Source organism: Eleutherodactylus coqui, chromosome 4, assembly GCF_035609145.1.
Source record: "Eleutherodactylus coqui strain aEleCoq1 chromosome 4, aEleCoq1.hap1, whole genome shotgun sequence".
Taxonomy (NCBI): Eukaryota; Metazoa; Chordata; class Amphibia; order Anura; family Eleutherodactylidae; genus Eleutherodactylus; species Eleutherodactylus coqui.
The window spans coordinates 19,830,444-19,845,967 of NC_089840.1; the positions used below are offsets into that span (position 1 = coordinate 19,830,444).

A 15,524-nucleotide genomic window follows, 5' to 3' on the forward strand; every position below is an offset into this window, starting at 1 on the left:
ATAGATATGGCAAAAGGGGTGGGGGGGATTTAAACTTTTATAACTTTTTTTTTTTACAATTAAAAAAAAAACAAAAAAAAACTTTATTGATTTTTTTTTCACTTTACTTTAAAGTCCCCCTGGGGGGACTACAACCAGCGTTGCTTTGATCGCTCCTGCTGTATGACGTAATGCTATAGCATTATGTCATACTGCCATTTAACAGGCAGTCTATCAAGTCATCCCACGGGCATGACTTGATAGCCAGTCTGGTAAGGCAGCCCTGACAGCTGCCCTGACAGCTGACAGGCTGTAAGGCAGCCCTGACAGCTGCATTTAAATGGTTAATAGCCGCAATCGGCCGATAGTGGCTATTGCCCGTGGGTGTCAGCTGTAATAAACAGCTGACGCCCGCACTGGATGGAGAGATTGCTCCGCAACCTCTCTTCATACATACCCCACGGCTCCATGATGTACCTATACGTCATAGAGTGGGAAGGGGTTAATGTGAAAAGTGCTGGCTCTGTAAACCCGGAGAATCAATACACAGATACCTGCTTTAATAACATCTACCCTTCACTTTAGGACATCTACCCACCTTGTACTCCTCCATGTTCACCTCGTCCGGCTTGATCATTTCCAGCTTCGCTTGAGCCACTTTCATGATGTTCCGACAACTAAAAGGCAAAATAAAAATGTTAAAGGATTTTGATGAGAAACAGTCTATTATTCTTTTTCGAAACTGCTCCACTTTTGTCCGCAGGCTGTGCCTGGTATAGCAGCTCAGTTGTGTTGACTTGAAAAGTGCTGAGTTGCAATACCAGACGACATCCAATAACAAGGGTGGCGCTGTTCCTGGAAAAAAAGCTAAGTTCTTTTATACAGTCTAACCTAGAAGAAAACATAATGTGGTAAAACCATTTTCTTTAAAGGGGCTGTGCCATATGTCAAAATTATCCTCTACACAGATACAGGATAAATTGGTGGGGGTCCAACCGTTGGGACTCATGTTTCATGCGTATTTTCGCATCCACCAAGATGTATTTTTTCACGTGATTGGACATGGAATAATACAATCATGAGAACGAATCCATTGAAATAAATGGGTTTTATTCACTGCACATTACACGTATCATATGCAGTGTATGTGCCCGTGTGAACGCACCCTCACAATTCTAAATAGCCCTTTGAAAGAAACCATAAGGGCTCATGTCCACGGGGAAAAGAAGAATTAAAATCCGCAGCGGATTTTAACTCTTCTCCCGCGCGCGGATCCGCACCCCATAGGGATGCATTGACCACCCGCGGGTAGATAAATACCCGCGGATCGTCAATAAAAGTGATTTAAAAAAAAATGGAGCATGAAAAAATCCGGACCATGCTCCATTTTGATGCGGGGCTCCCGCGGGCTTCTATTGAAGCCTATGGAAGCCGTCCGGATCCGCGGGACACAAAAATCATATTTTACTTACACGCTCCGGTTCTTCTCTTCGGCGCCGCGCCATCTTCTCTCAGCCACGGCCGGATCATTTTGCTTCGGCCCGGCGCATGCGCGGGGCACGTCACCGACGTCATCGTGCACATCCGCCGAGCCGAAGAATGAAGATCCGGCCGCGACGAGAGAAGATGACGCCGCCGCGAAGAGAAGAAACAGAGCGGATCGGAGGTAAGTTTATTCTCATTTATTTGTATTTTCAGCGCTCATGTCCGCGGGGCAGGAGGGACCCGCTGCAGATTCTACATGTAGAATCCGTAGCGGGCCCGATTTTCCCCGTGGACATGAGGCCTTAGGCTGATGTGTCCCTCGGTGAAAAAAAGTTTGTTACCCCTGATCTAAAAGCTTAGTTACAGCAAATGTGGAGTGATATGTTGCAGGATATCATATGGAACCTGGATGCCTCCACACCCACCCATATCCCATCTTGTATCCGAGCTAGAGGCAGTACAACGTGGTACTAGAGCCTCCATGCCCACTCGTATCACATCTTGTATCCAAGCTAGAGGCGGTACAACAGGGTACTAGAGCCTCCATGCCCGCCCGTATCACATCTTGTATCCAAGCTAGACCTGGTATAACAGGGTTCTAGAGCCTCCATGCCCACTTGTATCACATCTTGTATCCATGCTAGAGGCGGTACAACAGGGTACTAGAGCCTCCATGCTCCCTGTATCACATCTTGTATCCAAGCTAGAGGCGGTACAACAGGGTACTAGAGCCTCCATGCCCAACTGTATCACATCTTGTATCCAAACTAGAGGTGGTACAACAGGGTACTAGAGCCCCCATGCCCGTCCGTATCACATCTTGTATCCAAGCTAGAGGTGATACAACAGGGTACTAGAGCCTCCATGCCCACCCGTATCACATCTTGTATCCAAGCTAGAGACTGTACAACAGGGTACTAGAGCCTCCCTACAAGGGGTCAGTTCTCCACAATAAATGACCCTTTTTCTCTGATATTGTAATCGCACAGTGAAAGTTTCCTTCCATCCGACATCTTCTAGGGGGGACAAACTGTTTTTCTTACACCTCAGACTCAACATGGAACAGAGCCGCACTACAAGACGGAACGGTCCTGACCACGGTCTTAGACATCCCCCACCGAAAAATGATTGCTTTGTCCGCAGTCTCCTAAACGGTATTGTCACTGTGTAATACAAACTGCAAACAATGTAATGCCTCATGAAATCCATTTAATGCTTCCTTTAAACGCCCCCTGGCTCTCTGAGAAGTTGGTGCAGCCATCTTGGTTGACCACCTGATGCACTAGAAGACGACAACACGCTGCTTTGATTGACCAATGCTGCTTATAGAAGCAGCCAGAGCAGCAAGTAGAGTCTGAACAGCCATTTACATGGGACAGTTATCGCGCAAAATTAATTCACAAGAACGCGTTTGCGCCATTTTCGCTGGTCGCTGACTTTCAAGCAAAAAAAATAAATCGCTGACTGCGAGTGCTCCCCGGTCACGTAGAATGTGAAGCGCTGAGCGTGAAGCCAATGGTGATCTGCCCGTCTAAACGCTCTGCATGAGCGCCAACAACCTAGTGGCGACATCAGCGCTCCTGCAGTCGCTTAGACAAAGGCTGTCCCGTCTAAATGGGACTTTAGACTACATCAGTTGTGCATCAGGTAGTCAGAGAAGCGGAGCCGCCATCTTTGTCTGTCCCGTCCTGGAGGGTCGCTTCAATGGTCATACGAGCATAAACCGAGAAATTGGATATAAAAGCAAAATTCTGCAGCGGACGCCACAATCCAGTCCAACCCAAGGTTTGGTTGAAAAAAGTTTCCTTTCTTGATGCCCCAGAAGAAGCCTTTTGCAAAACCCCGGGGTTGGACTGGATTGTGGCGTGGCGTCCGCTGCAGAATTTTGCTTTTATATCCAATTTCTCAGTTTATGCTCGTATGACCATTAAAAGACGTTTTACCGGATTCTAAGTGGCATAACCCGATTACTATACGGTGATAAAGACGCGTAAGAGACTGAGTCCGGCAAACAAAAAAGTAGTCCATTTTTCGCAGGTGGTTATCTGGAAAAAGTGGTTGGCGCCATTCCATCTACTGTGTGGGACGTATGTCCAAGGATGGTGAGAAGGAGGCGATCCTGGGACTTGTAGTGCGGCCCCGCTCCAGGTTACTCTGCGAGGTGTAATTTATATACAGTAGCTTCTAATAAAAATAAATAATTAAACACGGCCTCGGGAATACCGAAAGTGGGGGAAAGTTCAGAAAGAAGAAAAGCATGGAAAGACTAAAGCGGAAACATTGTATCCATATATTGTATTGTGGAGGAACTAAATGTAACATTCGGCCTCGGGGACATTGCTGCAGATCATAAAGCGCTGGTGCCAGGTATCTGAGGAATCCGACTGCTAACAAGCCCCTGAAAACGCAGAATCCCTGTACACATTGCTGCATGCTGCCACAAACAACAGCGCCATTGTTACACCCCGTTGGCACGTGAAGCGGCGCAGGTGGCTTACTTAGCAAATGACTTTAATGAAAACGAGGATTATAGTAATTACTCTTAGACACAATACTTGGGTGTGAATTCAGGAAGTTGTTGATCAAAGTATGAACTATTATCATACCGGCAGCGAGGATGTGCGCCAATACACAACGGCAGGCAGCGCCGCAACATACAGGGTCACTGGGAGTCAAAAAAACTGCAAACAACCCCCATACATTCCTGACCTGTTACAGATCTGATACTCGGTATGTATCGGGGGTCAGCGGATAATATGACCCGGTACTACCAGGTAACATTATACCGTAATTACTGCGCTCGCCTCATCCAAGAGGTCTAATGTGTCCAATTAAGTGGGAGCGTTCCCTATAATCCTCATCCTGGCTCATGAGAAAGGTCAAAAGCCAACGTCCAAAAATACATAAGGTGTATTCTAGGCTCAGCTCTCACTAGCAATGAACACATCGCTTATCTTGTCACTTACCAAAACCGAGAAAGAACCCCAACGAGGAGGAACATGGGTGACTATTACTATGGAAAGGTCTTCAGTAGTTTTTTTTTTGGATCGGTATCTTTTTATCCTCTATAGTTAACACAGGATCCACCATTCACAATAAGTGATGTCACAGCTCACCTCCTCCCCCTCCCTGTATATGTCACAGAGCATGCCCACAACACTCTCCTATAGAAATCAATGCATCCACTCCTGCCCATTAAGTCTATGCCCAATAAGGCTGCCGTAAAGCATCTCAAAATGCTGTTAACGGCAGCTCAGACAGGATGTCCGTCCCCAGAGTCATGTATAGACACTACCGTACATTAATCTGCAAATCAGAAAATAAAAACATTAGTAAAAAGGAGAATGTTGCACTGCTATAAAACATCCATCCATTTCTAGAAGGTGGGCGCTAGTATATTATGTATAGACTAGTAATTACTAGGAAATGATAGTACCAGTGTTTCTGGTGGCGCAATGCGCCACACAGCTCTGCTACAGGCAGATCACACGCACAGCACTGCTACATGTACATCACATACATCTCTGCTACATATAACAGGGATCAAAAGTAGCACAGCAGAGTCCTGCACACACTGATCACCCTCCTGGTCATGTGACCCTGACTCCTCCCACACAGGTGACTGATCACATCATCATGTGATCAGGGGTGGAGCATGCAACTTACTCACGATGAAGGACCTTTGATGACATCAGTGTCATGTGATCAGAGGTGGAGCATGTAACTCACGCACAGGCGGACGGACAGAAGGTAGTTAGTATTTTGATTATGCTTTGCAGCAGCAGAAACACAACCGTATAACATTGCAGCTCTACATATCTGTCCACAAGTAACTGGTACAAACATAGGAACTTCCTACAGAAGTGATAGACTGTCTATAAAGTATGGTTCATTTCTTTATATTTGTCAGGAGCCGAAATCAAGAAGTAATGTGTATACAAATAGTTACAGTCCTCCACGTCCTACTGAGTGGCTTATTACTATAGACCTAAAGGGGCATTGCTATCTCGTAAAGTGATACTCTATCGCTAGAATCACTTTATGATCATTGGGGTCCGACCTTTGAGACGCTCACTTATACTCATGTATAGGTCATGTACAGCCACCAACTCCGCAGGAAAACTGCAGTACAGCTCCATTTAATTAAATGGGTCTGGTTGCAGTTCCCTGCACAACCAGATGGAGTGCTGCTGTGCAGCCAAATCTAGTAAAGGGGCAGCAGTGCTGTAACCCTTTCATTCTGTAAATTGGTCCCGAGGGTCGGAACCCCACTGATCATCAAGTGAGGCATATCATAGCAATATGTAACCTTTTTAATTAAGGTAATACGCTTTTAAAACAGACTGTCTAGAAAGTTAAAGGGAACCAGTTACTATGGCAGCACGAAATAGAGACCGGTCTGTATGACCCGGGCATGCATGTCTTTTCCAGAATAAACATTTTAAAGACCCCGTCCAAACAGAGCTTGGAGTCCCGGGGGCAGCGGCGGTGCGTCAGCCTCCTGATCAGATCATCTAGAGTGACAGCTGTCACTAGATGATCCAGGCAAGGCGAGGCCGCTGCACCGCCGCTGTTCCTGTGACTCCAAACTCCGTTTAGATGGGCTCCTTAAAATATGTTTATTCTGAAATGCCACAACTTTCCAAATTAGGACATACATGTCCAGAACGTACATACCTAGCCCTCGTTCATGCAGGTCCATGGTTTGGGTAACACAGACCCGGTGACAGGTTCCCTTTAAAATGCTAACAAAAAAGGGGTTGTCCGGTTAGAATTAACTTTTAAAAGTCTGAGCCAAAAGGGTTAAAACAATAAAGCAAAGGATACTCATCTGTCCTCAACTCCAGCAATGCAGCCCTGCAATTCCTCCTGCCTTTCTTGACAGCAGTAGTCAGGTGACCGCTCGCTCCCTGCCAATCAGAGGCTTCAGCAGCACCACCATCTAAATCTCCTGGCAACATTCCTCACATCTTGGGTGCCATGATGCCAGCAGTTCAGCACAGTGACACTGCAGCCTCTGATTGGCAGGCATCAGTCACCTGACTTCTACTGTCAACAGAAACGGGAGAAATTGTGTGGTTTTAGTGCTGTTAAGCCGGAGTGGATAACAGGTGAGTAGTTTTGTTTTATGGTTTTAACCGGACAACCCCTTTAAGTATTTGCCATATGCCCAAGTTGTATCATTATCTGAACCTCCTTTTCTACGCATCTGTGAAACCTCGTAATTCATTGGAAAAGTTTGTTTACCGTTCATCAAAACTCAGGTTGCGATCGGCAAACTGTTCCAGGAGGGTTCTCTCGATAATCTTCTTTGGCGCCTGGCTCTGGATGAAGTAGACTATTGCATGTTGTAAGCGGTAATCTGTCTCCGGAGGTGGATCCTCTTGTGCTAATTTCAACAGTCGTGCATACTCTGTTTTAATGGCCTGAGGATAGGAAATAGAAAACAGTCAAAGTTATTTGGCAAACGCAAAAAAACCACAAAACCTAAAAAAAAGAAGAAGAAAGGATTAAAATCAAAAACGTCAACCAACATAGATTGCCATTATAAAATAAGAGAAAACACAACACGACCTAAACGGTCTATATGATGAGAGAATGCTGTGTATACATGTAATACAACCCTATGTATCAGCTATACTTAAAGGAGATGTCCCGAGGCAGCAAGTGGGTCTATACACTTCTGCATGGCCATAATAATGCACTTTGTAATGTACATTGTGCATTAATTATGAGCCATACAGAAGTTATAAAAAGTTTTATACTTACCTGCTCCGTTGCTGGCGTCCTCGTCTCCATGGTGCCGACTAATTTTCGCCCTCCGATGGCCAAATTAGCCGCGCTTGCGCAGTCCGGGTCTTCTCCTCTTCTCAATGGGGCTCCGTGTAGCTCCGCCCCGTCACGTGCCGATTCCAGCCAATCAGGAGGCTGGAATCGGCAATGGACCGCACAGAAGCCCTGCGGTCCATGAAGACAGAGGATCCCGGCGGCCATCTTCAGCAGGTGAGTATGAAGACGCCGGACCGCCGGGATTCAGGTAAGCGCTGTGCGGGTGTTTTTTTTAACCCCTGCATCGGGGTTGTCTCGCGCCGAACGGGGGGGGGGTTTAAAAAAAAAAAAACCCCGTTTCGGCGCGGGACATCTCCTTTAATATAAAGCCCACCTTGCTACCTACCTACCTCTGCAGCCCAAACCCTGGTGACTATTCCTGTTTTTTTAACTCCGTACTATTCCTTCAACCAGTTAGGCTTTCCGTAAATCCGGCAACCAGCACTGCTAATGTGTCAAGGGGGCGGTCCCCACCCCTTATAGTCAATGGTTGCATCGGATTTACTTGACAGTCGGATGCCACCCATTGACTGATCGTTGGGGACTACCATACAAATATTCAACAGAACAGACGCCCTTTCCAAGATAAAACTTAACTTTTGATATGACAGTTAAGGTGGAAAAGCCCCTATCACATTTCTGTTATACTGTTACCTAAGCAGAACAGCCGCCCTGACAAGGGTGACCACACTCTCCAACCTCTTCCTGGAACATCCTACACCAAGGTGCGCCACTATTGACGTGGGTGGACCTGTATCATTGTCTGCAGCCCTGAGGAGAATTTCTTGTTGTGCCTCTATTAAATTAGGACTATTTAAGCTATGCATTCTATTTAGTGATATATGTAACAATGAGACAGCTCTGGTTTTCATAACTACATGTTTATAAGTATACTGCTATATCTAATATGTGCAGTTTAGGTTGGTTATTACACTGAGTGTATTCATACGGTCAGTTACTACCCTGTTTCCCTGAAAATAAGACATACCCTGAAAATAAGACATAGCATGATTTTCCAGAATTTTTGAGGATGCAAAATGATGTTTCAGGCTTTTGAGGATGCTTGAAATAAGCCCTACTCCAAAATTGAGCCCTGCTAACAGTTAATTTAAAAAAGCCAATTTAAATAGTGTCCAGGCAGCTATACTTGTAAAAAAGTAAACCTTTTTGATCAAAAATTAATATAAGACACTGTCTTATTTTCGGGGAAACGCGGTATTTAAAGGACCACTCTGAAACTTTTCGTTATATATGCCGGGGAATAGTAATATAAGTTGGCTAGCATTACCTTGGTTAGTTATTCATTTCTATCTGAAACCCCTTCCCCTCAGGTGGCCATGTGATCTTAATTTTGACCAGCTAAAATTTACTTGCCTTTATGTGTTCTCAAACTAGTTAGTTTCTAAGTCTGCATATCTGTGTGATGGACCCTCCTATACTAGCTCTTCATTGGGGGGTGGGGGGGCAAAGAAACTCCTATCAGTTACTGCTGATGATGTCACAGCTCCTGTCACATAGGTGTAATGGAGGAGATCACAGCTCATCCTCCTGATTGTAAACGCATGGTGCATAGCTTAATTAGGTGAATACAAAATGTAATGGCAGTGGTTTCCCTGCAGTAGAGATGGTACTGGCTTTAGCTGCTCATGTAATGCTGTCCTGATGCATCATGGGATTGCTAGCACAGAATAGTGAAAGTAAAAACCTCAGCCTCAAGACAGTGTCTGATAAGCATCAGATGGGAGGTTGCACTGCAAGCAAATGTCTGCAATATACATAGTAGACTGCTAGAGTGTGTCAACCAATCAGGTAAGGGGAGGTAGGTATGGAAAAATAGGTTTGCGCCGGAGCGGCCCTTAAAGTTATATGTTCCCTGAAGCACCCATAGCAAAAATGGGTAAACGTGTCTGAACTTTGCTGTGGAACAGAGTTGTATATAGTGATTTTTGTAACTTACATGAGTCACTGCGCTCTCTCGGAGGACTGACTTTGCTTTGTATAGATTTGTGGGGTTTTTTCTGACATTTTGAAATGAATAGTTTTCCTCAGATCCATACCATTTTAGGAGCCTTTATCTTGTGACTGGACAACTTTGGCCTAGCTTTATAAATCTTTCTTTGCCCATCTCATAAATCATTATCCATCTGATTTCTATCCACCTTATTATAGTGTGTCTGAGGAATAGGCTGGAGAACGGGGTTACCCTTGTCAGGGCAGGTGCTCCACTTACGTAGCAGTATAACAGGAATGTGATGGGGACTTCCCCTCGCCCCTGACTGTCATGTTTTAGCTTTAGACTGTGTGTTCTGTGATAAGTAAGTAATAACGATTAAATCTATCTGATGGATACAAACTCCAGTTATTAGATTGTGTAGATCTTTCTACGCTGCCATACAAAATCAGATTTTTATTAGGCCTTTTCAGTACTTCATATTCCCACATCTTAGGCTGGGTTCACATTGCATTTTTGCTGTATACTTAGTGTGTCCGCCAGGAAAGCGTCTGATGTACATGTCAAACACGTCCAGAGCCTTCTATCACGGGCTGGAGACTACAGGAGTGCACTTTTTGCTTGACTGCACTACTCCATCCCAAAGTCCAGTAAGAAAAATGTGTAATAAGCTAAACATACAATTTTTTGTCTAACATGGTCACCTATGGGTGATGGATGCTCCCCAAAGGCTCTCTGCTACTGAAAGATGCTATTTTAATTTTCTAATTTCTTTTACTGTAGATTGGCGCTGTATGAATACCCAGGAGAGCCTAATTCAAAAACACACAAGAATCACATGAACATCCACACTATCTGATTAACAGATGAATACCTAATGTGTATGGAGTATTCCCAAACTTCAAAAAGACCAAGTGTGGTGTAAACAAAAAAGCCATAGGCGCCCTCCGTGTCGCTCCTCGTCTTCAGTGCGATGTCCTGACAATGGAACAGGTGACTGCTGCAGCTAAACACTGGCTGAAGTGAGCATGTGTCCTTGTAGTATGTGACATCATCACTGGCCAGATGACGCAAGGAAGTGTGTGTGTGTGTAGGGGGGTGGTGGTGTGTGGTGGCGCGCGTGCACTAAAGTACGGGATTGGCAGGGGAACTATTTTTTTTTGTGTTATTTCACCAATCTGAGTATTTTTGAAAAATAGGTTTTCCTCTCTGGATGACCCCATGAAGGTGCCAGTGTGTTGGTGGTCTCAGAATCTGCGCCCGCCCCCACGGGCCGCGACAAGCCTGCGCCCGCCCCCCACGGGCCGCGACAAGCCTGCACCCGCCCCCACGGGCCGCGACAAGCCTGCGCCCGCCCCCACGGGCCGCGACAAGCCTGCGCCTGTCCCATTCAGGTAAACAGGACATGCTGCAATTTTGTGTAAAAATGTATAGTAAAATATAAAACACATTACAAGAAGAGCATTTTGATTTGCGGCGTTTGGTGTCTTTTTTGTGGATTGTGGCGTTTTCTCAACACCCAGCGGGCTCCTAGTATGGCATTCTCGTCATAGTCTTCACTACAGGACTTGAAAAATTCACATTAAAGAGACTTTGTCACCTACTTTTAGCCCTGTGAGCCAAGTTCATGACCTGAAAATAGGTGACCTGCGGCGTCCGGGGATGCACGTTTTATACTTGCCTCTCGCATTGTTCCTCCGGTGTGACGGCTGAAAGCCACCGCTCAATGAATTGCGCCGTACTGTCAAGTAGCCCGTCCATTCTAATTTTATAATGGCTGGACCACTACTTAGCAGCGCCGCTCAATGCACTGCAGCGGCGGCTTCCAGCCCTCACACCAGGGTCAGCGGGTCAGCTACTTTCACCCCATAAGCTTAGCTTAGAGGGCTAGAAGTACGCGGAGAGTCTCTTTAAAATGCTTAGTAATGAATAATGTATTAATCACGTGGACAATAGAGAGACCACATAGACTTCAGCCCGTATTGACTTATCCATAAAATTAAGTGCATCCAGATATAGGCGGCTCCACGGGATTAATTATTCACATTGCTGAGCAAAACCTCAAGTAAATGACTGGGAATGGGGAGAAACAAGAAGTCTGTGGAGCGGAGACTATGAAGCTCATAAATGGCGTCCTTTACCGGCACGATTAATGAGCAGTCCAGGGGGAGGTTAGATTGTGTGTTTTGGTATAGGACAATTGATCAGGCATTGCAGGGCACATCAGATTGAACTGCTATAGAGATCATATATAGGTAAGGCAGCCATTTCCCAGGATACCCGCCACCCCACAGGGAGATCTAGGGGAACATAGTATTTGCATGCTTTAGAAGGAGAACCTCCGATCCTGGACAATTCAAGATGGCTGAACCGCTTCTGGCTATCTGACACACCTGGTAAGAAGTACTGGCAAAGTGTAGGGTCTTAAGACTATCGATGCACTACCAGTCTACAATGTGCTTCAGGTAGTCAGAGAAGCTGTGCGGCCATCTTTGCTTGTCCAGGACCGATAGGTGGCTTTAAGGGAAATGGTCACCAGGTTACACCCTTGCAAATCAATGCCAGCATGTTACTAGTCAGGAAATTAGCGTTCAGAACATTTATCTATAATATTGGACACCTGAGCAAGAATCAAAGTATTTATTTCCATATGGCAATACTTAGTGGGGCTCCTTTGGCCCTAATGACATGGGATACTCTCTGTGGCATACGCTCTACTAACATCTGATACACTTCAGCTGGTATTTCCCTCCATTCATCTTGCAAAAGTCTGACGAGTTCTCACAAAGGAAAACACATAAACCCATCTACAATGGTGCAAGGAGCGTCGTCATTGGACAGTTGAGCATTGGAAGAACGTTCTATGGAGTGATCAATCCCACTACTCCATGTTCACATCAGATGGACGTACCTGGGTGTGGGGGATCCTGGGCAAGACCTTCTGCCTTGGTCTGTTGTGCTAACAGTTAAGTATTGCAGAGGTTCCGTTGTGGTTTTGGTCCATTGGTTATAATGACAGGAACCATGAACATGGAGGTGTACCCTGATATTCTAGACACTAATGTGCTGTCGACAATGTGGTAATACTCTGAGAATGGTCAGCCATACTTACAACGCATCTTGTCACACATCCAACGCTGTTTTACATTGGTTAGAGGATATGGATGTTCAACGATTGGACTGACTGCACAAAGTTCGACCTGAACCTACTGAACATCTTTGGGACGAACTAGAACTTTGGGTCAGGAAACATGAACAGCGTCCAACTTCTTTGAGAGAACTTACCAGACATTTGCAGCATATTTAGTAGAAAATATGCCACAGAGAGGGCCAAAGGAGCCCCACGTAATATTACCATATGGATATACATGCTACTGACGATTCTTGATCAGGTGTCCAATTACTTTTGGTAGGACAGTGGGCTCCATTAGGCCATCACATACCTTTGGAAATTAAAGGTCCATTTAGATGGGACGAATGTTGGGCAAACGATGCCCGACACTCGCCCCCGCATACACTTGCTCCCATGCTACTGCATAAACTATGAACGATAAGCTCATCGTTCAGTGTAAATAAAAAATAAATCCTGTTATTTGTATAGCTCCAACTTATCCCGCAGCACTTTCAGGTAATTTTTTATTTATTACCCCCCACCAAGCTGGGTACTCATGTTACTGACCTCGGAATGATGGAAGGCCGACTCGACCTTGAGCCGGCTACCTGAACCCCGTGGGGATTAAACTAGCAACCTTCAGGTCGTGAGCGAGAGCTTACACTCTGCGCCACACGAGGCTTAGTACTGAACGGCTGCTATGTTAAGTGAATGGAGAGTGGCGGGGGAGAGCGAGGAAAGAAATCTCCTGCAGCCGCCCCGCTGTGAGCCAGTGACACTAGCTCCAATGCAGCAGCAGGAGAGCGAGTATGTGCGGGGACGAGTGTTGGGCATCGTTTGCCCTACATTCGTCCTGTCTAAATGGGCCTTAACTTTTCAAAACTCCTGCACTGTATGCAAATCAACTGATTAGTCTGGTGGGCATACCCAGACTATGCCAACTGCTCAGAGTAACACAGCTCCCCCTTGATAGATGTGAATGACATTCCCTACATCCTCCACAGACCAGCCAAGATGCTGGTGACCTGGAATGGAGAGCGGGACCGGAGCAGTAGAACTTGATGAAGCTGCCCACAAAAGTGCAAAAAAATTTGCACCAGTCCCGATTTTCATTGGTGCCTTAGGCTTCATTGACATGAGCGTATATCGGCCCTGTTTTCACGGCCGGCCGATATACGCTACCCATCTAATACATTGGTTTCCAATGCCTCAGTTCAGATGGCTGTTTTTGTGGCGCGTAAAAATGGCCGTCCAAGATAGCGCATACGGTGCGCATTCCGGTCAACCATTTTTATGCCAGTCAGAAAAGAGAGTTTTTACGACGACTGGTCCTATAGACTCCTATGCGAGCTGCCAAAAAAGGGAGGTGGGAGTTTAGCAGCGTTTTTGCTAAACTCCCTCTCCGCCCCTTGCCAGCTATTGGCAAAGGGTGGGGGTGGGAGCTTAGCACACTAGCTCCCGCCACCTTCCATTGCAGACAGCCGGCAAGGGGCGGAGAGGGGGAGGGATTTAGCACAGCTAAACTCTCTCCCTCTGTCCGGTATTCGAAGTATGACTGTGTACACAGCACTGAGCTGCTTACAATTTAGCTTTTTATCCCCAGACTGCCCCTTTAAACAAACTGGGCTGCTTTCTTAAGGGGTTAATAAAGACTTTGCAGAGCAGCTTTATTTATGTTAAATGTTTTGAAGCAATTAGGAGATTGAAAGCAAAAGGTGGACATCATCATAATGGGATCTAACCTCCTGCCGTTCTGAGTGTACAGCTCCTATGTAGAGCAGAGTGTCTCTGTGGTTACAGACTGTACACACACCCTACGTGTTGCCCCATTCTGCAGTCACGTGTCCGTCCATCCTTCATTTAAAAAAAAAACAAAAACGGTTCGAAAGAAAACCTATGGGAAATCTGTCCTAGGATGGGCCGGTGAGGTCTGAGAGAAGAGGGCGGAGTCTAACACCATACGGTTATTTCCCGTCGGGAACTGTCTGGCCTTAGGCTCCACCCCTATCAGAATGATTTGCAGTGACATCTGGTACTGTGCTGATCCATCTGATCAGTCTAATCCCGCGGCGGGATTTCCTGCAGAATTTCCGCCCGTACACGCCAGCATAGTATTGCATTACAATACGCAATCCTATGCAGACGGCCGCGATTTGTCTGCGCGAAATCACGTGCAAAAAACAAATTGCGGCATGCTCTATTCTGAGTGAAAAAAAAATCAGGTGTGAATTAACCCATTCAGATGAAGGAGCTCTTTTTCCATGCAAGTTCTGTCCATCTCGGACTCCGGGTGCATTTACACGGACGGGTGCAATATATGTCCTAGAGACCGAATTGCCCAAAAATTGTAGCGCTGTGAGAAAAAAAAAAAAAAAAATTGCGTAAAAATAATAGTTTTTTTGTGCGTGAAAATCGCCCGTGTGAATACAACCTTATTCTTGACTGACAGGACTGGTTGCTAGGGAGATGCTGTCTTAGCAACTCATCTTTTCAATGAGGTTGTTAGGCAGAACATCTGCTAGCAACCAGTCCATCTCCCATTACTCTCATCCTCGCCCCCGGGCTGGACAGGATTATCCCATGCTATATTAAGGCCTCTTTTCACACGGGCGACAGAGATATCGCCGCAAGAAAATCAGTGATGTTCTCTGCAATATCGCTGCTTTTTCCACGGCTGTGAATATAAGCCCTACCCCGTAAATAAGCCCTCGCTACATTAAAAAAATAAAGAATTAATACATTACCCAACAGACGTAGTCCGCTCCACCGCACTTCTCCTCCCAGCACTTGTTTGTAGTCTTCAGCTGCCACTTCCTGGTCAAGGTGTTCATAAACCCCGCCTCCTGGAAGCGCTGGCTCTGATTGGTTTTCGAGTGCCGCAGCTCAGCCAATCAGAGCCAGCGCTTCCGGAAGGCAGGGTTTATGAACACCCTGACCAGAAAACACTGAAGGACGACAAACAAGTGTGTCGGAGCTTCGGAAAAGAAGTGCGGCGGAGCGGACAGCACCTGTTTGCTTTTGTGTTTTTAATGCAGCTAGGGCTTATTTTAGGGGAAACAATAAGACTTCCTACTGTTAAAGTTGCATCGCACCGCACAAAAACCGCAATTTTGTGCGATGCAACATAAAGAAAGGCTCCATAGGGAAATATGGGCTGCAAAACACTGC

At 45.9% G+C, this 15,524-nt stretch overlaps 1 protein-coding gene and 1 long non-coding RNA gene across 6 annotated transcripts in view; both read right to left on the reverse strand.

The window, feature by feature from the left end:
* USP25 (ubiquitin specific peptidase 25) overlaps positions 1–15,524 on the reverse strand; it is an 87,501-nt gene that overhangs the window by 8,219 nt on the left and 63,758 nt on the right. For all 5 annotated transcript variants that reach the window (XM_066599114.1, XM_066599111.1, XM_066599113.1 and 2 more), the window contains 2 exons: positions 6,712–6,890; positions 578–656 (listed from right to left, as the gene is read on the reverse strand). In XM_066599114.1, the coding sequence (XP_066455211.1) occupies positions 578–656; positions 6,712–6,890 (258 nt within the window). The remainder of the gene's footprint in view (positions 1–577; positions 657–6,711; positions 6,891–15,524) is intronic.
* LOC136625131 (uncharacterized) lies at positions 9,384–15,170 on the reverse strand. Its single transcript, XR_010792508.1, has 2 exons — positions 10,590–15,170; positions 9,384–10,528 (listed from the first exon to the last, which is right to left on the reverse strand). It is a non-coding gene; the product is annotated as an uncharacterized lncRNA (long non-coding RNA).